General features: G+C 44.9%; 2 protein-coding genes across 4 annotated transcripts in view; one reads left to right on the top strand and one right to left on the bottom strand.

The window, feature by feature from the left end:
* ANKRD11 (ankyrin repeat domain 11) overlaps positions 1–19,428 on the bottom strand; it is a 187,409-nt gene extending 167,981 nt beyond the window's left edge. Inside the window, exon 1 of one of the 2 annotated variants that reach the window (XM_090062660.1) lies at positions 19,179–19,428. The gene's annotated coding sequence lies outside the window, so the exon portion shown is untranslated. The remainder of the gene's footprint in view (positions 1–19,178) is intronic. The other variant, XM_090062659.1, reaches the window with a different exon arrangement.
* A 120-nt stretch (positions 19,429–19,548) lies between these two features.
* SPG7 (SPG7 matrix AAA peptidase subunit, paraplegin) overlaps positions 19,549–26,163 on the top strand; it is a 48,010-nt gene continuing 41,395 nt past the window's right edge. Inside the window, exons 1-3 of one of the 2 annotated variants that reach the window (XM_090062671.1) lie at positions 19,549–19,671; positions 20,727–20,884; positions 25,992–26,061. In XM_090062671.1, the coding sequence (XP_089918797.1) occupies positions 20,813–20,884; positions 25,992–26,061 (142 nt within the window). In that variant the 5' untranslated portion in view covers positions 19,549–19,671; positions 20,727–20,812. The remainder of the gene's footprint in view (positions 19,672–20,726; positions 20,885–25,991; positions 26,062–26,163) is intronic. The other variant, XM_090062673.1, reaches the window with a different exon arrangement.

The following is a 26,163-nucleotide window of genomic DNA, read 5'->3' as shown; positions in this document are numbered from 1 at the left end:
TGGGGGTCTTTAAGACAAGGCTTGACAGTCACCTTGCTGGGGTTGTTTGACCCCAGTACTCTTTCGTGCCATGGCAGGGGGTCGGACTTGATGATCTGCTCAGGTCCCTTCCGACCCAACTAACTATGAAAACGTACCCCGAGATTTTCCTTTCTGGAAACAGACTTATACTAAAGGACGCTGCACTTTGCTTTGGAATACACAGCAGTGAACTAGGCAGCACATGCTGCAGTGATCTCTGCAACTGCATTTACTGGTCCAGGGCAGCCTTGGGAAACTTAAAACTTCTGTGTTTCTTGAGTAGAAAGGCATAAACAACCCTCCCCAAAAAGTGAAGTGCACCAATAACCTTATCTTCAAACTGGCATTCAAAATACCCAACCAGGTAACAAAAAATAAAATAAAATAAAAGTGTGTGCGTTGGTTGGGTAAACACATGAATAAGATTCACAACACAAAGTATAGATTGAGGCTGGTCAAATGCAGGGTCTGAACTAGTTTATAAAGCTACATACCCTAGTGATTTTTAGAATTTAGAATTAACCAAATGTATCATCATCTATTCATCGAGGATACTAATGCTACCTCTCGTGGCAAACAGACGCCCAGTAGCTGTAGGGTTTTGTGTTAAACCAAACGGATTTGACTCACAAAAGGGCCATAACTCACTGGGTGGTTTACAAAAGGTTATGTGACATGGTGGCTGCAAGAGCAGTGAGCTGGGCTTGATGGCCCAGGGGATCCCTTCCCGTTCTCTGTTCCCAAAAGCTAAAGCATGATTTCACAACAGCACCCTAGTTTAAGTTTCTGCATTTACAACAACTGCCATGCAATCACCTCCAACTACCAAGCAGAAGAGAGCTTCAATGAGGCATCTCAATAGACTTGTACACAGAATCTTTTTCCCCCACTGTCTGGACACAAGGTGGTAGAAGTCAAGATAAAAAGATACCGTTGAGAATGTCAAAAAATTAAAAGACCCAACTGCTTATACAGAAGTCATCCCTGCCATCACAAGCATCAGGCAGGTTTAAACAGCCACTGCAATTATTAGAGAAGCAGCTCCCCTCCGGTTTTCCATTCTTCATCCTGAGCACTATAAAAGTTTAATACTAGCAAGGACAACAAGGATCTCACAGCTGCAGCATCACACTGTAAAACAAGGAAACCTAGACAGACCAGAAAGAATCCCCACCTAGTTTTACGGACAACAACTTTATTACAAAACCAATAGTGTCCTAGTCCCCCTGCTTTACCTGCAACAGGTTAGGGTGTTCTTGGTGTTTGGGGGCAATAGCCTTGTAGTTGTGCAACATGGTTGTTTGTCTAACTAATTCCTAAAACTACAAAACACTTGCATGGAATGGTTTGGGTAAGGATAATCCTGTCTTTTTTTTTTTTTTAAATCAGTTTTGTCCTGAAAAAGCAGAAGGAATCCAGATAGTTTAGGCAACTGGTTACAACAAGTACTCCTGTGCACTTGCAAACCAAATACAAAACCTATTGGCCTGGAGTTCATGCAAGTTAAAATAGAACAGCTTCTAAAAAGATTCACAGGATTACTAACAGTCTTGAACTGACCTCCCCACACACAAGATGTTAGAATTTCCTTTCTGGCAAGAATGACAAGAACCACACTCCTCCCACCCTCCCATTTCCTTCTTCTGGGGAAGGAAGCAGGACAACTGCATAGGAAAAAAAAAAATACATCAAGGTGATCTCTTCATCGAGTATCCTGCCTTACAGTATAATTCTCTCTTTTGGACAGAAAGGAAAGAAACAACTAATAAAGAGATTACTAAACCTAACATCAACATGGACAATCTCTTAGCTCAAAAGAGAAGATAGTACACATTTTCTTCCCAACTCATGCCTCAGAACCATCTGTATCAAAAGCAGTAATGTTTCTAAGATAATTTAGAGTGCAAGGGTATAGTCTATATACTCCAATACAGGGCTAAGCATAGTCTGCAAGTAAATGCTGAAACAAAGGATTTTTTTCCCCCCAGACAGGACGAAGGGCCTTTTGCGCTTGAAAACTTGGCTAGAATCTTTCCCAACCATCCAGTTGGTCCAATATATATACCAGTCCCTTAAATAAATATCACTCTCTCGCTCCCCTTAAATATCCTTGCCCCTAACACATTTCCTGGACCATCACAGCCACATCAGTGCAACGCTACCAGAAGGATTTAAAACCATTCCTTTCTTCTGGTAATGGTAGAGTTTTCAGTAATGTTCCAGACAAAACCAAACATGGGCTCTGAGCCCTGCCAAACCATTTAATTATTCTACCAGTTACTGAATAAACTCCTGCAAGATGCTCTGTTAAATGGACCTACTAGGAGAGGCTTGCAGAAATTAAACTTGCCCATTGTTTTACTGGGTTACATAAGCAACTGCAATTTCAGCATCATTCTGCGATGCCACCCTTCTCAGGGGTTGTTAGCTGTAGCCGTGTTGGTCTAAGGACATAGGCAACCTTCTCAAGTACACACACGAAAAAGAAAAAAGAGAAACTGGCTAGTTAAGTTGCATTCTTATGCCACTTTCCCAAATCTGACTTAGCTGCCTCCCCAAACTAACTACCATTTGCAGTTATTCCTATCCAAGACATAGGAATGCCTCTTAAAACAGCTCAATTAAGTAGCACTTCTTAGCTTGGAACATCATGACCATTGAGCAATCATCATCATTTACATTTGCACGGAGCTGAATACAATCTTCACATTCTTTACCTGTACTGTGCTGGAGCTTGTGAAACCCTTCATCCTTCTAGTAGGCTGTTATTAATACCAGGAAGAGACAGCTCATCTCATTCCCAAGTGAAAAATAGGACCTTAATATTTTCCTGTCTAGAAGTCGCAACACACTTTAAAAAGAAAATGTTGCATACAATCACTTCTCTATACAGGAGGACTCAAATAGCTTCCTATTTAGAACATGTCACATTTCTCCCAGCTCCAATTTATATACAGTGCACCAAAACCTGGAAAAAAAAGTTGCACATTATAGGCCAGTAGAAATGACCCCCTGATTTTGGGTAGTCCACACCTCATAGGCCTTAAGGAAGCATGATTTTCAGAAAGCATTAAGGACCCAACCTGTCCTTTAAAAATTAAAAAGCACCTTTAAAGTGTCTAAAATGTGGCACTCAAAACAGTGAGGCACCCAAACATGCAGTGACTTTTGGAGATATAGGCCACCACAGGTGAGAAAGGAATGTGCATGGAAGATCTACCACAAGAACTATTAGTAACACTGGCAATAGCACAGGCTTATGTTTAAACATTTAACAGAGTCAGAGGCTCCAGGTCTGGGGCAGAGATTGTAAAAGTCCCATTTTGTCTTGTGCACTACTCAAAAAGTCACATCAATATCATGCATCAAAATGGATGTAAGCAAGCAATGGTGCACCGAGGTGGATTGCATCTATTAGAACAGCACAGAGTTCAAGTAGGCTAGAGCGTCTAATCTAGCCAGTCTGTCTCCAACTGTCAGCAACTCCCGCTTCCATTATCTGCAAGTACAGCAGGGAATTTCTGTCTCAACTGTGCTGCTGCCATTTGGTCCAAAGAGGCGCAAGGGGTAGATTTAGTCTACTCAGACAGATTATCTGTAAGTGCAGTGCACTGTGTATTGCAAGCATCAAACCACCTTCCCCATTATAAACACAAAACTTCAGCTACTGAAACAAGATGCTAAGGAAATAACAACAGAGTCGTAAGTATAAAAGAAGCAGCAACCCCACTCCTAAAGCTCCTTACAGATCATGTGTTTGCACTTGGCTTCTATGCTATAAACAAGCAACAGAAAATGGTTTTAATCTCTCCAAACTTCAGAGTAGAAACCAATCTTACCCAACTAAAATTCATAAACTACTGTGGAACAATTGTGAAACATTTTGAATTAAGGTTATAATCAAGCTCTACTTTTTCTGCCAATGCTTTGATACCCAATTGGGCCCCAAAAAAAAAAATCACGGAAGGAGAGTCAATCCTTTTAAGTTTTGCCTATAATTTTTTTTTAAGTTTCCAACACAGATGCAAAATTGGCCTACAGAGTACGTGACTTTAGAGGATAAGAAATTAATGCTAGGAATAAAGGTTTAAAGGGCCTTGTAAAAGGAAATGCAGGTTAAGTCAGGCACAGAGTCCAAATTTACCAATGCTGTTCGTTCAGCTCAGCCTGATGAGAACACCAATTTCTAGAAGCCAAAAGGAAGAGTCTCCATTTGGACTGATGGCATGGCATACATCTGTGTTTCAATACAGCATGCACAGGTATCTTCCAGACTCATGGACAATTTACAAAAGCATACAACAGCAATCCTGAACTGCTATCTGAATCACATTAAAGGAGAAACTACCCACTTCTGCAAACTCCAAAAATTAAGCATCTGCCACACTACCAGCCCTCCCCAGGAGAGGCTCCAAGAAACCCCCTCCTGCAATGCACTGGGATGGACATACTCCCCACCTGCCTCATTAGCTCCAGTTTGCAAGAGTGAAGGCAACACCTGTAAGAGACCCCAGCCTGTTTTTTGCCTCTGGGTTGGCCCCCCTGTCCTGAGAAAACAAGCTGTAAAATCAGCTGGCCATGGTAGACATGCATAATCCCCCCACATTTGCATTTTCTATGCCTGCAGCTTCATCACTGGAAGTAAATCAGGTGGAGAGAGAAGAGTTCAAGAGAATCTAGACAGCTGTGGCAAAATAAGGACCAGGGCAGGAGTGTTAGCAACATAAAAAGTAAAACCACCACCCAAATCCTGCTAAGAAAGCTAGGAAGCATGACTAAAACTGGCCCTCCACCCCACTGTATTAGAGGAAGCAAGGTTTCATTTCAACTAACACAGGCACAACTTTCTTCAGCATCATTTCATTAGACATTTCAAAATCCACTAGGCTTGGGTGGAAAAGCTACTGAGCCAAGGAAGTTTTGGGTTTCTTAACCCAACAGCAGCAACATTCAAATAAAAACAAACGAACATTGATTATGAAAACCAAGTTACAGCTTTTGAACTCTTGGCCAATGGATTGTAAATATTTTGTCTTGCTGAATTGCAAAAGTTGAAAATCCTAAAGTGTGACCCTGTCATAGAAAAGAACATAACTATTGCATCAAATACAAGTAGCCTACGATGCTTCAAATTCTCAAGTAAAAGTAAATGCTTGGTTTCAGAGCCATTAAGGATAACCAGCCAATTCCTGTGACCTAGCTATAGCTAAACAGAACGGATTAATATTTAGATTTCTCAAAGGTGCTTAAGTACGACAGGCATCTTGCAGTTTTATAAATGAAATACCTCCTGCAAATAATCATGGTTCCCTCACTGAAAACTGCAGCATGATTAACAGAGGTCCATTATAAAGGCAATGCATAACCTAGCTCTTGTTAGCAGTCAGTCCCACACTGGAGTGTTTCTATAGCAACCAGGGAGAAAATATAAAGCAAACTACGGTTAAATGAAAATTATTCTCCATGACAGTACATGTAAATGCACCAACATTTTCAAGGTGCTTCTGGATAAAATGCTTAAAGTCATGCCTACATGCTGACAAAAATGTGAAAGGCTACATACAATAATTTATGCACCATACAGCGACCAAGGACCACGTCTCCACTAGTTAAAAAAAAAAAAAATCCTAACCACTTGAGAGAAACAACAATATTCAAGAAAGAGTCTTAGACAATGCACACACCCTTTAAAAGTGAGTTTTTCAGAAATTATCAAGATACACTAATTGAGTGTTCGGTTCTTATTGTTTTCATGACTGCAGCCGGGGAGCGCGCTCCTGCATTTTCCATCCCAGAAGAAAACGTTTTGATTTGAGAGGTTGAGACATTGAGAATATTTATAGAGATTCGGCTGGAGCTGGAATGACGACTTGTTTTAACTAGTTACAGCTCCTTCACGTTCCAGGTTATATTGGACATTTTGTATCGGGGCTTCATTCCTCCTGCATTCGCTGGTGTCTCCGTTTAGACAGCTGGAAAACAGCAAGCCATCACTGCCAAATATCCTGCCAGAGCCACCGCATACTTAAGGGAAAATTCTCCCACTCTTTGCTTTGGCAATACCACAAGCCGTCAGCAAGGAATGGATCTTCTGAGCTATGAATAAACCAAGCCGTATTATGTAAAAAGTTTAATTAGTTGGGATTTGAGTCTTATGAGAGACTCAAGCCATCTTCTTGAAGTAATTAACTGGGTGTGCACCCTGCACAGGGCAGGCCAAAATAAGAGATGATAAAAATCAGTTTACAATCTATTTTATGGTTTCTCTTCCACACTGAAGTACCACATTTTAGGCAGTCTCAAATGCCAGTTGTAATTAAGTAGTTCTTGCAAACACATTTCACAATTCACCCTGCCAAGTGCTTCTTCCCATGTAAAAACTGGCAGACTGCTAAGCAACATGGGTGCAGGTTTTCTTGGGGAGGAAGTGTAGGAGGAACGTATGAGGCATTTCTTTCAATTGTCTCCAGCTCCCAGGGCGCGCGGAGGAAACGAGTACACACTCCATTGGCCCCTTTGAACCCACACTATGCATGCTCCCAGTAACCTCTACATTTGAATAGCTCCTGCCCTCCCCACCCACCACACAATACCCTGATCAGAACCAGCGTATTACTTTTGACTATAGTGGGAAAGCTGCGCTGTTCTTCATTAAGCCACTCCACCCTGAGCATAAAAAACTGCTCACAGGCCAGCACTAAAGTAAGCTTCCTTCCTTGAGGTTTGACTGCTAAAGCAGACCATGTGTTGACACACAAATCATGACATGCATCTGCAGTAGTAGCATTTTGCAAATACGCAGCTAGGCAAAATGCATGTCATTCACATTCTGCACGATAAAATGCAAGCTGCATTAAAGGCTCCACGGGAATGCAGAAGCAACACAGGAGAGAGCCTGTTACCTACAAAACACCAAGTTTGCCTCTGACAGCATATATTCCAGTCATGTTCCATCCACCTCCCCTAGGATCGCTTGCTGCAGAACCCACAGCAGCACTGCAGATACCATTTCAGTGAATTTAGTCACTAATATCAATACAACCCAAGATCCCTGGCTGCTGAAAGAGCTCCCTCCACATTTTACAGGGCAATGAAATGTGGAGCCCTCTCATGCAGTGAAAACAGCTCCTTGAGATTAGACGTAAGACTGGAGGAGGGGAGGGTGACAAAAAAAATTACAAACCCCCACGTAGCAGTTGCTAGGGCTATTTAAAGCCATCCAATAGCTGCAATGCTATGGAGGCACTTTTCTGCAATCTTGAAGAGGAAAAAGTTCTCTCTACACAAACAAGAACTCTTTTTAAGCATGTAAAAGAAATGTGTATTTTCTAGTGACAAGTGTTTGAAAAGGTATCATCTGTGATCATTTAAAGGCACCACCTACAATCTGCTTCCCCAAACAGGAGGATCCTAAAGGGGGACATAGTCCCTTCCATTTAGTAGAGCTTTTTCTTTCAGGAAATCTGAGCCAAGCAGGGAACAGGCCTGGTTCCTGCTGGTCACAAGGAAGGAAGCATGTGCTCTCCAGGGTGCACCCATACCAGAGAAGAGGTTTTCTTACCATAGAATAACTAACACTCGGTAATTACCATCACACAAAATCTTTGTGAAGACGAGACAGCCTGCAGGTTTCACATCCATCAGCAGATGGATGCAAACACTAGCAGGGAAGATTTAAAAAAACCTGTACCCTCCAGAAAAGAGGGCCCCAGGAATAGTAACATCCAGATGCAGCACAAGGCAAAACAAGTAAAATCATCCAGAATTGCACACCATCCTTGGGCATTTCATCCTGAGGATTTAGCAGGAGATGGACAAGATTCCAGCTCTCTCAGGGATTGGAAAGCAGGGTCTGTATTTTCAACCATGCTACTTCCGGAGAACAAAGCCAAAAGGAGGAACAAGTCTATTTATGTTTGCACTAGCCTTTTTCTGAACGATTCCTGCCAGCTGTGGTTGTGTTAAAGAAGACCAGCTTCAGGCGCTGCCTGGTCCATGTTTAACTGTCTCACTGTAGGGTCCAGAAGCCTCACTCACAGCTCAAGACCACCTGCTGCTCAGGTCAAGACAAAGGCATAGGACCGTTTCAGACTCAAAGAAATTAGCATCCAAGACAAGACACAATAGATGGAGACAGGCAGGTGGGGAAGTAAACACTGGGTCAGTCGACACACGAGGTTCACTCTAGCACTCTCCATGCTGGTGCCACTGATGGGGGTTTTCAGGAAAGGGAGTCAGGTGTGGGCAAAACTAGAGCAACAAAAGGGGGGCAGGAATGCATACAACCACAAAGAGGTTTGCAGTTCAATTGATTAGGTTTTTACCATCTAGGCAGCTTTCAGTTTGGAGGACTGATTGCATTTCTCCCCATCGAGGAACCTTAGAAAGCATTTATTTCTGGGGGCAAGTCCAATTCGGGACCATTGAACCAATGGCATGGACACCTCTATTCTTTATTCATGGATACCTGTTCCATTTCAAACTGAAACTAGTGTCTTGGCAGGAACACTCTGTGTCAAAGTCTTGATCTAAACTTCATTCTTAATCCACAACAGACTAGCACACTGTACCAGTCCCAATCTCAAGACTTGTTTAATCCAAAAATTTACCTGGAGGCATTGATTGCTCTTAGGAACTTAAAGCATGACAGAGCTCTCATTTCAGGAGCTTCAAATCCATCACACACACACACACACTCTCATTTCAGCAGCTTCAAACCTGTCTGTATCACACACACAATTCACGTGCAGATCCCATTAACAGCACATCTGACAAAAACATGCAACCCAAAAATTAGAAATGCATGCATCGTTCCACACATTTCCTAGGAATGGAAAGCTAGTAAGTTTGCATACTGAAAATGTTAAAAGCTTAAACGGCAAGGACTACTGACAAAGCAAGTTTTAACACTTGCATGACAGAGTAGATTTGGTCTAAGAACCCATCTTCAAAGAGTCAGGTCTATTGTCAAAGCTAAAATAATTAGTGCACTGGAACATTTCCTGCATTACCTGTAAAACATTTGAATTCTGGCATGAAAATAGAAACTACTGGTGATTGGGGTACAAAGAAGCTACACTCTTTGCTGGCCGGAAACGGACAAACTTCGGGAATCAACATTCCAGACTTTGGCGATTTTGATGATTTCATCAGGTTGCAAAAAATAGCCACGGTGGCCTCCTGCCTCCCCTGCTGCTCGCGCCAGTCCATTTTTCAGCTGCTAGCTCTCAGCTCTGATGGCCCCTGGAAACAAGGGGCATTTTTAACAATATTCTGCTGCTGGCTTAGAAAATGGGGAAGGCACTAGGGCAGCAGCATGAACCTTGGGGCCTGCAGGGCAGCTACCTCTGCATACTTCAAAGAAAACTGGCCCCACAGCTGCTCTTAGGCAGCTTGTCTAAAGAGCCACGAGGGAACAGAGCTGAAGGGGGTGGCGCTGAAGAGGAGTTCAAGCATAAGCCCATCCAAGCACCTCAGCCCTCCCTCCCCCCCGCTGTTATGCAGCCCCTGGGCCCCTCAGAGGACGCCTACTTGAATTCACTTGAAAAAAAAATATGCAGCGCTTAACTAACATGGCATCTAGCACACTACAAAAACACCCATAAAAATATATCACAGAACAAGCTCAGCACCTCTGCATTCGAGCTCCTCCAAAGGGAAGATGGCTCAAAAAGATGCTGGAGTTATAACAGAGGGCCTCCAGTTAACCAGGCCAAAGTCAGAGGGGCTTAGGATGCAGGGGATGAGAGGAAACTCCTGCTCCCACCCCCAGGAAATGGAGGAGTTTCAGATTTATTACAGACCTACTAGGAAGAATGTTTTAAAAAGCCCTTTACAGAGCCCAGAGGCAGCAAGAGATTCTCCCTACAGCACCAACTACATCTGCATCTCACTGAATACCCCAATCCCAGCAAAACCCCAGCAGGGACCTAGCAAATTCATTCAGAAGCCATGTTGAAGGCAAATAATCATTCAGATTCAGAGCAAGCCATCTGCATGTGTGATATTCAGAGCAATATTCAGTAGGGGAAGATAAGTGCAGACATCAAGCCTTAGTTTTTGCCATTGTTAACTCACTAACCTAGGAAAATGTTTAAGCAGCTGAACTTTGGCACCAAAGACTTTTATAGGGTGAAAGTCAGTACCAGATGCATTAGTGAATTATTTTAAGCCTTCTTCAGAGAGGATTGGTGTAGTTTTTGCTAAAAAAAGACAACCCCACAACAACGCCAATGATCTGGCCAATTATTGTCCCTTTTTGAGGAAGCAAGAGGAGCTCAGAAAAGAACTACAGCAGTGGTTTTCAACCTTTTCACATTTGTGGATCCCTAAAAAGTTTCCAACGGAGGTGTGGACTCCTTTGGATTGTAAGTGTAGCTATTCACATGCTTCTGATTGATCAGAGTCATTTTTAGCAGACCTCTTAGACAGTTTATGGACTTGCGGGGGTCCATGGACCACAGGTTGAAAGCCAGCAAGCTGCAAGAATGATTGTTGGTGTTGAAAATGCACTAGGCAAGGCTGCCACTGCTCAATCCATTCAGTTTATCCAAGAGGTGATTTGTGGCATGATTTCCAAGAAGATAAGGTTCTTAAACCTAACTGAAGGAGGCCTAACAAGATCCAATGGCTGGCCACCGAAGTTAGACAAACTCAGGCTAGGAATAAGATGCACATTTAACTGTGGTGGTAAACTGGATCCCCAAGTAGGGCTGCAAAAGTGGTGACCACAGGACTCTCAGCATATCTGTGCCTACAACCTCCTCAATCCTCAGTGTCCTGAATGGAAAGCCACTCTGCCATTGAACTTGTATTGGCTGCAGAGGTCAGAGGCCACCTGATCTTTTCAAAGCTGCACAGTGGATTTGGGAAACTCAACCTCAGTATCCAGGCCATCAGATCCATCTTTGGTGCCAAAGGAGAGAGAGGTGTTATTCACTAGGCCAGGGACCTTAGCAGGAATACATGGAGCTGTTCTTAGGACTTTATTCTTTTCCAAGATGCAAATAAGCAATACTCCCCCACCCAGCAAATCCCACCCAAGATGTATACAGAGCTATTACAAGGACCAGTTTGAAGGTCTAAGGTAAAGCCTATGTCAAGAGAGATCACTTCCTTCTGCATGATTTGCGATCGCCTTGGCATAAAAAGGCACCAGTCAACAGGGCATTCTTCATAAAGGCTTCTTGGATCTTTCCACTTGCTTCCACCTAGTCTAATAAATTCAGTCAGTATATCTTTAGGGCCATATGCAAAACCCATCTTTTTGCTAATACTTTTCTGCCAGCATACACACAAAAAGGAGACAGCTTGCATCCAGAGACCAGGCATTAGGGTAGACATGACAGTGTAAGCACAGTACAGCATTTGCAGCTTTGAATTACTAACTGGTTAAGTTACTCTCACATTACTGGGGGGTGGGAGGGCTCATTTTGCTACTGGAAAGTCATTGCAGTGCAGTCTGTTATTTTTAACAACAGTGTTGGCATCCAGAGCTGGGAATGAAGGATCTTAAACCTCAATAAACTGAGGTCTTACAGACTATTTCAAAATTCCTTCAATAAAGAGTCCTTTCAAGCATACTGTGAAGAATCTGTATTTTTTTTTTAATCTGCACATCCTTTCATCACTAATTTTAGTGAGACATAGTCAAGCAATGCAAAATGTTTGCAAAACAATGAGCTTTTTCATCTCCTGCTGTACAGGATGTCAAACCCTAACTGAAGGGACAATGGGCTACCTAAGGAGGGTGGTTCATTTCTCAAAAGAAGAGTCTCTTCCTCCCTCTGCCCCACCCTCACTAAATAACTTCATATAAGGTGCTCTAAATGGAAGCCTATTTTAGAATTTTTTTATATCAGATAATAATGGGGGGAAGGGAATCAGTTGATACTATTAAAAATGTGAGCAACACCTACTCTAGCACTCCTTCAAAGAATCGTTACCCACGTTCATTTAAATGCCCCATGGCAGTTATATACAGAAGTTAACATGTAGGGTCCAGAATCTGATGTAAAACAAGAATCACCTCAACATTTTCTACCTATCCGTGGGGCAAGTGAAAGGCAAAGTAAGAGACAAAAGAGGCTCACTCCTGCTCTGGTAGGGAGAAACGGTCAAATTTCCTTCACCACATATTAGGACTACACACCCTCTGTAATAGTAACTTCATGTCCCTCCCCTTCATTTCCAAGGTCAAAGTTCCTCCAAACATTTTTCTAATCACTTTTAAAAAGCAGCAGTTCATACAAAAAAAATAACATGGAAAAAAAAGAAAATCAACAGGCTTGATCTCAATACAACTACCATGAAAGTTCATTTAGTGTTTCAATGTTTTCACAAAACATTGAATTATTAGAAAACCACAATTCCATCTAAAAATAGGCAAACTATGCATTATATATGATGAGATTTTATTTTAAAATACTAATCGGATAGACTTTGATTTTGTTAAAAGAGGAGAAAAAGCTGTCTGCAGATTTTTGAGGGATAAATAATTCAGTGTACAAATGCCAAGGGCAGAACTGCAAATTAAGTCTTGCATATATCCAAATGGCAGGGACAATGCAGACATAATATGCAACTCACATCCCCACCCTGGCAGTGACTTCAACTCTGACCTAAAAAAAATGCAATACTTTCTTCTGGCTTTGAGATCTAACTTACACTCAGTCCTTTCTCATTAGTACTGAAAGCTAACGTGCGCTCTTCGTTTGAGGGGTATGGTCTGCTAACTCCTAAGTCTGTACTCACTGCATATTTGGCTTCTGTTCACACTCATTACTGCACTGAGCAGAACAATTAAAAGACTTATGCACATGACGAGGCTGGCTAGAAAAAAGAGGGGAAAAGGAAAACAAAACCAAGACTGGATAGAAAATGGATGCATTGGAGTTTGTGCCTGTAAAGATCAAGAAAACCCAGGCCAGTTTTTCACATGTGAGAGTTTGCACAACAACAGCAGTGCCAAGGTTTCAGTGAGGACACAGTGACAAAATGAGAGCAGAGGCCTCTCAACTGACAGCACATACTGCTTGGTCATTCCCAACCTGCTTCAGCAGATGGGACCAGACAACAGAGCTTCCTGAAGGAGCTCAAGGCATCCTTCCATCTTAAAACAGGTAACATCAGCTTGCAAGCCTCACGGGACAGGTGTGGGGAAAAGGGCAAAAGGAATGATGAAAATGCCGAAGGGGACATGACAAAGTAGAGCGGTGTCAAACGTAAAAATTCCAGCAGAGCAGAGTCAAGAGAAGAGTCTTATCAAGCTATGTGGGTAGTTTAACATTTCTCCTGAAAGTTGGCAAGCCCCACAGCTCATTTATAACCCTCCCCAGAATTATCTGAGTTATACATAATCATCTTTCCTCGCTTTTGTGACTATTCAACAGCTTTCCCATAACTTCTCCTAAATCCTTTGGGAAACCTTCAGGGAAATGGAAAGGTGGAGGGGGAGAAAAAAAAAAAAAAAAAGAGACAGAACTGTAAGATTTGGATTACTGGTAGAAGATCCTGACATCACTGATAAAATTTCCCTTTTCCTTCCCAATGTACTCATCTTGGTTATTAAAGTGAACTCTAATACACAGAAATGTTAGCATCCCAAGGAGGAGTCATGCAAAGGGAAAATGTCTGAGGGCACAAGTGCAGCAGTCTTAATGGAGCTCAATGAGTGGAAATGAATCTTGAAAGCTGTCAGATCAAAGCAAAATCTTCTTTGAGTAAAGACCGTGTTACCCTTGGAGCTACAGAACTAAATACCATCTATAAAAATATTTTGCTCAAATAAATTAAGAAACAGCAGTGTTTCATCTGTCAAAAGGTGTGGGTCTTTTATGGGATTAGCATCCTACGTGCAGGATAAAAATTAAAGCAGATTTGGAGACAGCTCACTCAGCTGGTAGAAGCTGGCTGCACAGATTGAAGTGGCCTGAAAAAGGCAAGCACAGACACTATGTTGTGGACAGGTTTTCATCTTCTGTTGCCATGCAAGGGATTGAACGGCTTTGTTTTTGCTTTGTAGGTTTGTAAAGACTTGCTGTGTGGATCACATGTTGGCACCACCTGGGTCAAAACAGAAATGGAAGGGTGCCTCAAGCCCATACTCAGCAACAAGCTTTGACACGCCAAAGCAAATATTACACACATCTGAAAACCTACATGCAAGAAGATGTACAAAAATACTGTCATCTTCTCAAATCAGTCTGAGAAAACAAGGAAGTACTAGAGTCTCTCAGGCAGCCTTAACTCTAACCCTAGGCACTGACAAGTTTCCAGCCTCATCACCCCCTTGAATACAATTATGCAAGAAACAAGACATTTTGATTAAGGAGGCTGCAATAAAAGCCTACAGCTGCATAAATCCATTTTGTGCAGAGTGCCTATACAGCGCTGGTTGAGCACATTGAAGGGTAATGAGAAGTCATACTTCCACATGATGACATGCAAACCTGGAGAGGTTTAAAAGCCCTAGGAAAAAAAATACACACTGCAAGAGAGAATATAGGCCTTTATAAGGACATGTTTAAAAGCTGCATTCAAAACTTGTTCCCATAACGTGTCAGGCAGGCTGGTTCAAGGTTTCTGAAATTAGACAGGGGAAAAACATATCTGTAATAGAACATCAGCCACAATCTTAGCTGGAGAGCAGCCTCTCTCTGCCCATAACCCTTCCTATATGTAGAAGTACCCTGTATGAGAATTAGGGGTCAAGGGCAATGGACAAGCAGTCTATACCCCACACTCTCACCAGTACAATGGAGAAAGAAACAGGGCAGCCAATGAGATTGCCGTTAGAAGAATAGCTACCATGTCCATATTTTCCAAATGGCCTGGATTTGTCTCTCCACTGGTATCTGTCAAACACTGGAGCATCACTATACTCCATCAGTGCTAAGGGATAGTTTTATACCTACTGCAGCCCGACAGCAGACCTCAACCCCTGAAACTCACTTAGTCCACGGAGAGGGAAATAAGCTTAACCATTAGAAAATTCTCATCCATTTATAAACATGCTCCTAAGATCAGAACCCCTCAACTTTCACTTCCTCCAAGAAGCTAGTTTTTCAGAGTAATTTGAACTTCCTACTTTTTATTGAACTATCAGGCTAGGAAGGCCACATCTTGAAAACAGCCCCATGAAGATATGTCTATATAAAGGCATAAGAGCAGCTTAAGCCTTGCAAATTCTTCACAGTGTGAGAATATTGAAATCATGGCTTTTCCTAATTTCCTTTATTTCATGAATCTAGAACATTTGTTTACCTTGTGGCAGAATCTGCAACTAAAACTCTGTGGTCAGACCTAGCCATTTCCAAATGTCCTGCCTTATTCCTATATGAGATGTTAGAAAATACTAGCAAAAAGGTCTTAATATTCCAATCTTATGCCTGACAACACACAAAACAGCCAAGTTTAAAAGAAACACAGACTAAACACTGAAAAAGTATCCATCTTAGTGCCTACCTAAGTCAATATATTTGCAGGAAAACCTTGTAATTGTGCATCCATGCTATAATTAGAGTTAAAACAATCACCACCAGTTGCAAGCAGTCCATCTGGTTGACTAAGACAGGGAGCATTCTGCCAGTGCCGTGCAATTAAAGTGACTAAAGTGTATAGTCTTCACTGACCCTAAAGAAACATATTTGCCTACTCACTAAACAGCAAAAAAAAGGGTGCTACACAGGGCCCTAGCACACTTTATTATATATCTTGTGTCATCCTCTTCTCCAAATGTATTAAGCTGCTTCTGAACAATAAAGTAATCTGAGTAGGTCTCTACCACCTACAAGAGGCAACCCGAAGCTTCACTGGGAAAGTTCCACTTGTTTTTCGCACCCCCAAAAGCAATACTCCTGTTGGAAAACTTGGCAGAGTAAAGCTACAAGAACCTGCTTATTAAATTACCCAAAAAAAATAAAGAAAGAAAAGGCAACACACAAATGCAAAACAGAAGTATGTGATTTTCAAGTGTGAGGTTCACAGCTACACACTACTAAGATCAACACACAACTCAATGCTTTGATAATATCACCATTGACAAAGCCAAGTCACCACAGCAAGAGGAAAACACTTCAATGAATCCCTTGGATCACAATACTGTGAAACAGAAACAGCCAAAAGATTTAGATTTTTAAATACAGATACAGAACAGAAGAACAAGACTTGGGCAGTGCTTTACACAAAGCACCTACCACATTTCCAAAAGAGCTAAGATTTAAGTTACTAGACCTCCTCAGACATTTGCTATCAAGAATCTCTCTGCATTGCATAATTAACCTCGGATTCATCTAGCCCAAGCCTAGCCACATCCACTCAGAAAAAGAAAACAACATTTCACTGGGGTTTGAAGGGCACTGAGTCTCAGCTCACTTAGCCAGCAAAGGATAGGTTAGAGCCCATGTGGTCCCTAAAGTTAGTCCAGATCCCACACCCTTTCCAGTGGAGGACCACTGTCACTCACTGGACCTACCTCCTCAATGCTACATTTCCCAGTGACAGAAATTCTCTTGTTATTGACAAGGAAAGTACTGCAGAGCCCCTCAGCACAACAGCAGAATCACAGGATAAAGTCCCCTTACACAGGCCAGCGAGTGCCGAGGCAGCAAGGACACAGCAAGATGCACAGAGCTTGGCTCTGCAGAGGTATGCACCCAAACTAAGCTAAGAGAGGTGCCAATCACCAAGGATTATTATGCAGGAGACACACTAAAAGTAACCAGCATCTGCATGGCTCCAAACCAGTCAAGCTGCACGCACAAATACAGATTGCCCAACAGGAGACATATCATCAACCCATCTCTTCCCACAGAATGAGAAAACAGGTCACACCACGTCAACAAGAATGCTTCATAGGCAAATCAGGTGAGGTGAGGCACTTAAGAATTCCCCTAACGAGACAGAAAGGAAGTCAACCATGGGTCTCGTTTCACTTTCTGTGCAGGAATTACACATTTCTACCACCATCACCATGACCACTTAAAGGGTCCAATGATGCCTCTAATTTGGGGATGCCCCTGTCCCTGGGGATGATGACAACTATTTTATTTTTAAAACCAAGAGATAACAAAAATCTAGGGTTTGATGATCCTGGTGTTTTAAGTGTATAAAGGCTATCGTGCTCCCCTGTTGGTAATCCAAAGGCCTTTTCCACTCCAGAAAAGGGAGGGCAAGAGACAACAAAAGTGACTTTATACAAAGATACTATAAAATGGGCAAATAAGAAGAACAGAGAAAAATATTTAAAACCACCAGAGGTAGCATCTAGGTTAATCTTAGATGCAACCAATAACCATACAGCCATCACAACATATTCAGACACATATGTCATTTTTAGGTTCGTGGTGTCCCTTTCACATCTCAATCTAACAGCCAAATGTATCCCATCTACATCCAGCTTCTGGACTAATCCGAGAAGATGAATTTGGTTTTAAGGACACTGGCTGGCTATAGGGCCACGTCCTTGGTAAGCGAGCATGGCATGTACAAAGCCATACAGAAGGCAGGGGGAGGGGAGCAGACCCTTTCCTGCAACTGGATATCAAAACAGACCTACAAGCTCAGAGCAGAAGCAAGTCTGTAAACACACCAGCCCTTGTGTCTCAATGAACAGACTGATTTTCAATCCCTCTCCCCCCCACAAGACAGCTGTTCTCTCTGGGAAAGGGCAGAGGGCGTTGAAAGGCTCAGCTCCTCCAGGCTTCTTGGAGGGGGAAGACATGATTTGCCTTTCTAAACATGCAATCAATCTAGCAGACTGGGGGTGGGTGGTAAATTCTGGACTGCAGAAGTGCAGCTGTTTTTCACAAAGGTGCCAGGGTGCAGAGCAGCCCTCCCCCCAGCACACAAAGGGTTCTCCAAGGGGAAAAACACCAAGTAATCTAGAGATTAAACTGGGAAATACAAAATAAATAAATAAATGCAGCTCAGCCAGGCTTGCAGGCAGATCAGCTCTATTCCCTATGTGCACACGCGCACACATGCACACACACACACACAGCTAACGCCTACCCAGGGATGATGAAATGAGAAACGGAAATTACCATTTCAGACAACTTTTCGTATTGTTCCTTCCAGCAAGCGCTACTACCCCCTCTCCTCCAGCACAAGCAACCCCTGTGAACTGCTGCAACCTCCCCACTGCACTCCCCTTTGGCCCCCATGAGCTGCTGCTACTCCATACCCCACACCAAGAGCTGCTGCCCCCACACATACACAATGCCCCCCCCACAAACTGCTACTACCCCTCATCCCCTCTGCATCGAGCTGCTCCCCCCTCCAAAAAAAAAAAAAAAAAAAAAAAAAAAAAAAACTACCGCCACCCCCATGGAGCCTCTGCCCCTCCACAACAAGAACTGCTGCTCCTCTCAACCCCCAATAGAGCTGCTGCCCCCCACAACCTTCCTTCACCAAGTGTTCCTACCCCCAAACCCCCCCAAGGAGCTGTTCTACCTCTTACCTCCCCCTGGAGCTGCTGCCCCCCACCATGAACTACTGCTTACCCCTCCCCACCCCCATGGAGCTGCTGTCCCCTCCAAATGCGTTACCCCCAACTCCCCCATGCAACTGCTGCTTATGCCCCACAAACATTTGTTCCCCTTGCCTCCCCATGGAGCTGGTCCCCACCCCACAAGAGCTGATGCTGCCCCCTCCATGCAGCTGTTCCTCCCCACACACACAATGAACTGCAGCCCCTCCTACACACAACCTCCCGCAAACTGCTGCTGCTCCTTGTCCCCCCATGGAGATACCAACCCCCCCAGTCCCCCATGGAGCTGCTCCTCACCACATACCCCACCCCCACACCACCAAGAACTACTGCTACCTAACTCGCAGGCTTCCCATGGAGCTGCCCCACCACAGCCCCACATGACCTGCTACCTCCACCCCCACCCATGGAGGTGCTGCCCCCCTAAGAACTGCAGCTGAAACCAACCCCCCCTACCCACCTGCCCCTATGGCGCTGCTCCCCCCACCCCCAAAAAAATCTACCCATGGATTTCTCCTCCCCCCAAGCCCCGCATGGAACTGCTGCTACTGGCCCCCCCACCAAAAAAAAAAAAACTGAAGCTGCCTCCAACCTCCCCATAAGCCTTCCCATGGACTTCTCCCCCCCATACACACAAACACGCGCGCGCGCAACCCCCCGCCCTTACCCGTGGGCGGCGCGCGGTGCCTCCTCACGCTCGGGGGCCTGCGGCTCCGCCAGCCCCGCCGCATAGAGGAGGGGCGGGGGCCGGGCGCTGGGGCGGCGGGCGCTGGGCGCTAGAGCTGGGGGCCGGCGCTGGCGCTGTGTCGGCGGCGCCTCCTGCCCCCGCGCTCCATGGCCCGTGCGGCCTGCGATCCCCGCGCGGCCTGCCGCCCGCCCTCCCGGCGCTGAGACGTGCCCGCTCATTGGCCCGCCGCGCCACGCCGTGCCATTGGCCGGCGCGGCACGGAGGGCAGGTCACCCGGCGCGATGACGCAGGCGCGCCGCACGTGACGGCGGAATGAGTTGCCAGGCGCGCTGACGAGACACAAGAGCTCCTCCGATTGGTGGTGAGGAAGTGCGCCCGCTATTGGCCGCTTTGGGGGGGAGTCACGTGAGAGAAGATGGCGGCTTTTGCTCCTGAGAGAGGGCGCGCGAAGGATTCTGGGGTGGCGAAGAAGGTGCTGGGATTGCTTGCCTGAAGTGGGGTTGGTCTGCAGCAGGGGCTTGCTGTGTGCAGCGCCAAGCACTTGCGGGGGTAGGGAGCTGGGGCAGGGGCAGGGGCAGGTGGCAGGTGGCAGGGACGGGCTGGGTTCTGGACTGAGCTGCAGCCACCTTCCACATTCTCTTCATTGCAAAGAATAATTCTTCCAATTCTTATATGTTGGAAGGATAAATAATAATTTGTTTATTTTAATAATGCAATATTTATTCATTTTAATAAATCATTTATTCATTTTAATGATATAATATTAATTTATTTTATTAATAAACCATTTATTTTAATAATACAATATTTATTTACTTTAATAGTGCAATATTCATTTATTTTATCATTCTTTTAATAAGACAATATTTACTTTAATAAATTATTTACTTTAATAATATGTGATTTATTGTAATCACAATTTATTTGTTTCTTTTAATAATAATAAAATATATTTGTTAATATAAAATAATAAATAACCTTCCCTGCCCACATCCTTCCACTGACACGGCTACAAGTGGCGCCCCCAACCAGTGAACAATGCACAGGTGGTCTCCTGTGTTGCTTGAGGGAAAGGCAGATGTGAGATCTTTTAGACCAACTAAATCACTGCGGATAATTGTTCTTCGCAAGCTTTCAGACACAAACGCCCCTCTTCAGGCACAGGGAGAGTCTGGTGGTGTTTTGTGTTCTCTTGGACCCTTCCATAAAGGAGAGATGCTGCTGTGTAAGGGCAGCTGAATCGAGCCCGAGTGCTAGTCGTCCTGCCCGGGTACTTCCTTGTCACTCTCCCCTGTTGTTGGGTGCTGGGTCAGTGTTTAAACCCCATGTCTGCCCACCATAGCACTGAAAAGAAGCTAAGTGTGCTACAGATTGCTGTAGCTTGGGCCTGAATTCTTAACGACATTTTAATTATAAGTTTTGGTGCCAAATGCTGTTTGCTTTGGCCTTCGGAACTGTCTGCGTTAATGAGTAGCTCTGCTTGAAAGATATTTGCATAAAACTATTGTTTTTATGTCATTGCCACAGATAGAGACCCCGCGCTAGACAAGTGAGAGACAGGACCAGGCAAATTAATTCCTCTAGCAACCAAGTTGAATGCCTTGCCAAGAAGCATGGCCTACTCCCATCAGGAATCCATTCCAGCGTGCAGGGCAGTGCAGCACCCTGTGGATACAGTTGCACAGGTAGGGTTCTGAAGGCTAACTCTAACCAACCTTGACGAAGACATTTCCATACAGACTATATCTTGGTGTCCAGGAAACTAGCCTTTTTCCTTCATGTCCTAATGACTGCACCTATTTGCTCAGGGGCTATCCCTTCCATTTATAAAAGGCAAGCATGTAAGAGCGAAGCGAATAAACAGGTAAGAGATAGGGGCCAGGGTAACGCTGGGACTAGGGGGTCAGTACCCACACCCACAGGAGGCCTCAAATGCCTCTACACAAATGCTCCTAATATGGGCAACAAGCAGGAGGAACTCACCCTCCTGCTGGCTGACACCAGCCCGGACATAGTGGGGATTACGGAAACGTGGTGGGATGCAACGCTTGATTGGGCGGTGAATGTCACGGGCTATAGGCTGTACAGGAGGGACAGGATAGGAAAGAGGTGGGGGCGTGGCACTCTATAGTAAGGAGGAATACACATCCTGGTTAATTAGCAAGGAGTCAGGGGAGGGACACTCTGAAGTGCTTTGGGTTAGAGTACAAGGCAGTCGAGGGGAAAGGGACTTAACAGTGGGAGTCTACTACAGACTTCCCAACCAGGGAGAAGAGCTTGACCAGGAATTCTTGGGTCAGCTCACAGAGGTAGTGAAGGCTAAGGATGTGGTAGTCATGGGGGACCTGAATTTCCCGGACATCTGCAGGGAAGAACAGTCAGCCAGGTCTGAACGCTCACATAGGTTCTTGGCCAGAGTGCAGGACCTCCATCTAACCCAAGAGGTGTACAGCCCCACCTGGGGAGATGCCTTGTTGGACCTAGTGCTGGCCACGGGTGATGACCTGGTGCGGGGGCTGCAAGTGCTTGACCACCTGGGCAACAGCGATCATCGCCTGCTGGAATTCACCATCCAGCACAAGGTGGCAAAGACATGCAGTAAGGCAGCGGCCCTGGATTTTAGGAGGGCAGACTTCAACGAGGTAAGGAGGATAGTTGGTGATGCACTGAGGTCCCGGAGGGGAGGGGAGCCAGGTGTCCAAGGAGAGTGGCCGTTCCTTAAGGAGACAATCCTCCAAGCCCAAAGAAAGGTAATCCCAATGAGGATCAAAGGGAGCAGGAGAGCATGCAACCCTCCGTGGCTCACCAAAAGCATCCAGGAATGTCTCTTTGCTAAAAAGGAGGCTTACACCCAATGGAAAGAAGGGGTCATCACCAGGGAGGACTATTCTGTAGTTGCTCGGGGATGTAGGGGGGTAGTTAGGAAGGCCAAGGCAGAGATGGAACTGGGGCTAGCTTCCCAGATTAAGGACAATAAAAAGTCCTTTTTTAAATACATAGGGGGTAAAAAGAAGGTCCCGGGTAATGTGGGGCCCTTGCAGGACGCGATGGGAAACTTGGTCGTCACACCAGATGGCAAAGCTAACATGTTCAACAATTTCTTTGCCTCCGTCTTCCTAAGTAGGGACCAGAACAGCCACCTCCCTGCTGGGCCCCCCTCGGGCCCCGGGGGAGGCACACCTGGGCCATGGGTTAGCGAGGATTTAGTTAGGGAGCTTCTGGAGGGGTTGGACGTATTCAAGTCAGCCGGTCCGGATGATCTCCACCCTAGAGTTCTAAAGGAACTGGCTGAGGTCATGCAAGTCCCCTGGCACAACTTTACGAGCACTCGTGGTGCTCTGGTGAGGTACCGGAGAACTGGAAGAGGGCTAACGTCCCCATCTTCAAAAAAGGCAGGAAGGAGGACCCGGGAAACTATAGGCCAGTTAGTCTTACCTTGATCCTAGGCAAGTTGTTTGAGAAAATTAAGCTGGCACACATCCAGAAGGGACCAGCAGGGGACTGCGTGCTTAGGGGCAACCAACACGGGTTCATCAGTGGCAGGTCCTGTCAGACCAACCTGGTGGCCTTTTACGATCAGATCACCAGATCACTAGATGCAGGGGTAGCAATGGATATAGTCTTCCTGGACTTCCGGAAGTCTTTCGACACCGTCTCTCACCCCGTTCTCATTAAGAAACTGGGGGGCTGTGGCGTAGACACCCACACAGTCAAATGGGTCGCCAACTGGCTGGAGGGCCACACCTGGAGGGTGGTAGTGGATGGGTCCTTCTCAACCTGGAGGGATGTGGGCAGTGGGGTTCCGCAGGGCTCAGTCCTCGGGCCCGCACTGTTCAACATCTTCATCAGTGATTTGGACGAGGGGGTAAAAAGCACCCTGTTCAAATTTGCTGATGACACTAAGATGTGGGGGGACGTGGGCACACTGGAAGGATGCAACAGGCTACAATCAGACCTAGACAGGTTACAAGGGTGGGTGGACGAGAATAGGATGGGTTTCAACACAGACAAGTGCAAGGTGATGCACCTGGGGAGGAACAACCGGCACCATACCTACAGGTTAGGGAACTCCCCTCTTGTCAGCACGGAGGCGGAAAGGGATCTGGGGCTCATCATTGACTCCAAGGTGAACATGGGCCGGCAGTGTGGAGAGGCACTTAGGAAGGCCAACTGCATCTTGTCATGCATCCACAGATGCATCCCGAGCAGGTCCAGGGAGGTGATCCTCCCCCTCTATGCGGCACTGGTCAGGCCGCAGTTGGAGTACTTCGTCCAATTCTGGGCACCGCACTTCAAGAGGGATGTGGACAGCATGGAGAGGGTCCAGAGGAGGGCCACTCGTATAATCAGGGGACAGCAGGGCAGGCCCTATGAGGACAGGCTGCGGGACCTGAACCTGTTCAGCCTCCAAAAGAGAAGGCTGAGGGGGGATCTTGTGGCCTGTTATAAACTAGTCAGGGGGGATCAGCAGGCATTGGGGGAGTCACTGTTCCCCCGAGCACCACCAGGAGTGACCAGGAATAACGGTCACAAGCTGACAGAGGGTAGGTTTAGGTTAGATATCAGGAGGCGCTACTTCACGGTCAGGTCGGCTAGGGTCTGGAACCAACTTCCAAGAGAAGTGGTGCAGGCTTCTACCCTGGAGGTGTTTAAGAGGAGGTTTGATGCACATCTTGCTGGGGCCAGTATTCTTTCCTGCCATGGCAGGGGGTCGGACTAGATGATCTGCTCAGGTCCCTTCCGACCCTAGAAACTATGAAACTATGAAGACTCAAAGTTAAAACTGAGACTCTTGGAAAATAACCTTTGCCGCTGAATGAGCCTCATCAGTTGCTCATGCTTTTCCCTTTGGAGGAGGACTAGCTTTTTTCTCTCCCCAGCTGAACTGCTCTCTTGCCTTTATCCCAATAGACTAGTGACAACAGAAGTAAGTGCTTCTATGCTTGACTCAGACTCAGCTTTATTAAGGATTCTGGCTAAAAGCCATGCTCCCAAAAACAACATAACAGACATAAAACCATAATATAAATTTAAAATTAACAAAAATACAAATATAAAATAGGACCAACCAATATCAAAGCATTGTTCCTACTCCTAAAAGTAACATAATCAAATACAAATATGGTGATAAATCAAATCATAAACATAAAAATTTTATGCATAGGTCCACGAGTGACACAGTAAAAAACACATATAGTAATAAAATTTATCAGTCATATCAACAGTAAAGGATGTTTAGCTCTGATCACTTCATGTATGTTTGGCTACTGTTGTGCATTACCGTTTTATCAAGGTTGCTGCCCACGTGAACATTGGGCTCCTACTTCAGGGAACATTGTGTTTAGGCCATTCCTGCGTTAAATGCTAGTGTAAAAATATGCAGGGTTGTTGGTTGTAGCTGTGTTGGTCTAAGGACATATGCAGGCAAGGTTCTTTGGGTAGATGTGATATCTTTTATTATACCAGCTAAATAGTTGGGAAAAAGTTCTTTGCAAGCTTGAAGGGTGTTTGTGCCAGAAAGCTTACAAAGAACTTTTTGATATCACATCTACCCAAAGAACCTTGCCAATGTAAAAATATGATAGTTGTCTATTACTGTGCTTTTGTATTGCAGCAGCAAGTCAAAGTCCCAGCTAAGAACTAGTGTCCCACTGTGTTGGGTGCAATGCAAAGAGAACAAAGACAGTCACAGCCCCAGAGACCTTACAATCCAAGTATAAGAAAAGAGAGAACAGATGGGTGGAGCACAAAGAAACTGTGGGCAGTATGAAATGCACTGGCCTGAGCACAATAACCTGCTTTTAAGAGCTCAGCAGCTCATTCAAATCTGACAGAGAGAATAGGCGTCCGTGCTTCATGCAATATGAGGCATGTTCACTTTTTGTGTTAGGGCCCCTTCATACCAACAGAGACAAAGCAGCTGGAGCATCCCTAGAAAATATTCCTGGGTGCAGGGGTTTCCTGGAAGGGAGTTTTCCAGCAGGTTCAGAATCAGTGCTGCTATTTCCCTCCACATAGGAACCCACAGTACAGAGGGTGTCCTAGGAGTCAGAGAGGCTCCATACAGTTCTTCTATCCCAGCTGTTGCAGAAACCTAAAGGAACTTTTTAATAGCCAGGTGATGAATTTGGACAGCCTTGGGCTGTGTTTACCTGATTGGGATCTAGGCTGGCCACCAGTTGCCCTGAATACGAAGAGTCCTTTTGTTTAGTCCTCTATCTATGCAGGGATGTCTCAGGGGCATGTGGTGTTAATAAAGATCTTTCAGCACTATTACCATACTTCTGAGCTTGTTAAAACTGCCCCCTATTCTACATAGACTTTGTTCTTTGAACTATATTCCTCTCCCTCCTCCATAAGATGCAATAAAACTGTCAAAAGAAAAAGGATCTCCCATTGTCCTTTCTGCAGTTTCTCTTCTTTGTATTCCACTGTGAAATGCTACATATAACTTTGCTGCCTTTCTCCGATGTCTAATGATTATTAGTGGACAAGAGGAGAAATGTGGTTTTTCATTTCCTAAATATACTTGGCCATAACAATTTCCCTGAAAGTCATTAATGTCCTCCAGGTCAGAGATCCTGCATTATGATGAAAGTTAAAACCTCCTTCTGGGTGGCCCTGACCTTTTTATTTGAACACACATGACGGCATGAACTATCAACCTACTAGAAAAGAGTTAAAGGTGGCCTGCAGAAGAAAGCAAAAATGTTGTGGGTTTTTTTCTCAGAGGAGTGGTTTCTTTTCATCTAAATATTTCATCTGTTTGTTTTCTTTACGCTGGAAATCCAGGTGTACTCTGCCGGGGAAGATGTGGTGGGTGATTGCAGGGCTGCTCAGATGATGGTATCACAGGAATGTAGTGAGTAAAGTATGACTTTGACTTTATCCTTGCTGCTTGCAATTTTGTTTGCTTTTGTTCCCTCCTGTTTAGCTGAAATGCTTAAGAGGCAGGGAAACCCTC

This window comes from Crocodylus siamensis, chromosome 9 (genome assembly GCF_052110815.1).
Source record: "Crocodylus siamensis isolate JL-2025a chromosome 9, ASM5211081v1, whole genome shotgun sequence".
Taxonomy (NCBI): domain Eukaryota; kingdom Metazoa; phylum Chordata; order Crocodylia; family Crocodylidae; genus Crocodylus; species Crocodylus siamensis.
Note: the sequence above shows the minus strand (reverse complement) of the source record. Positions and strands in the feature narration are given on the sequence as shown.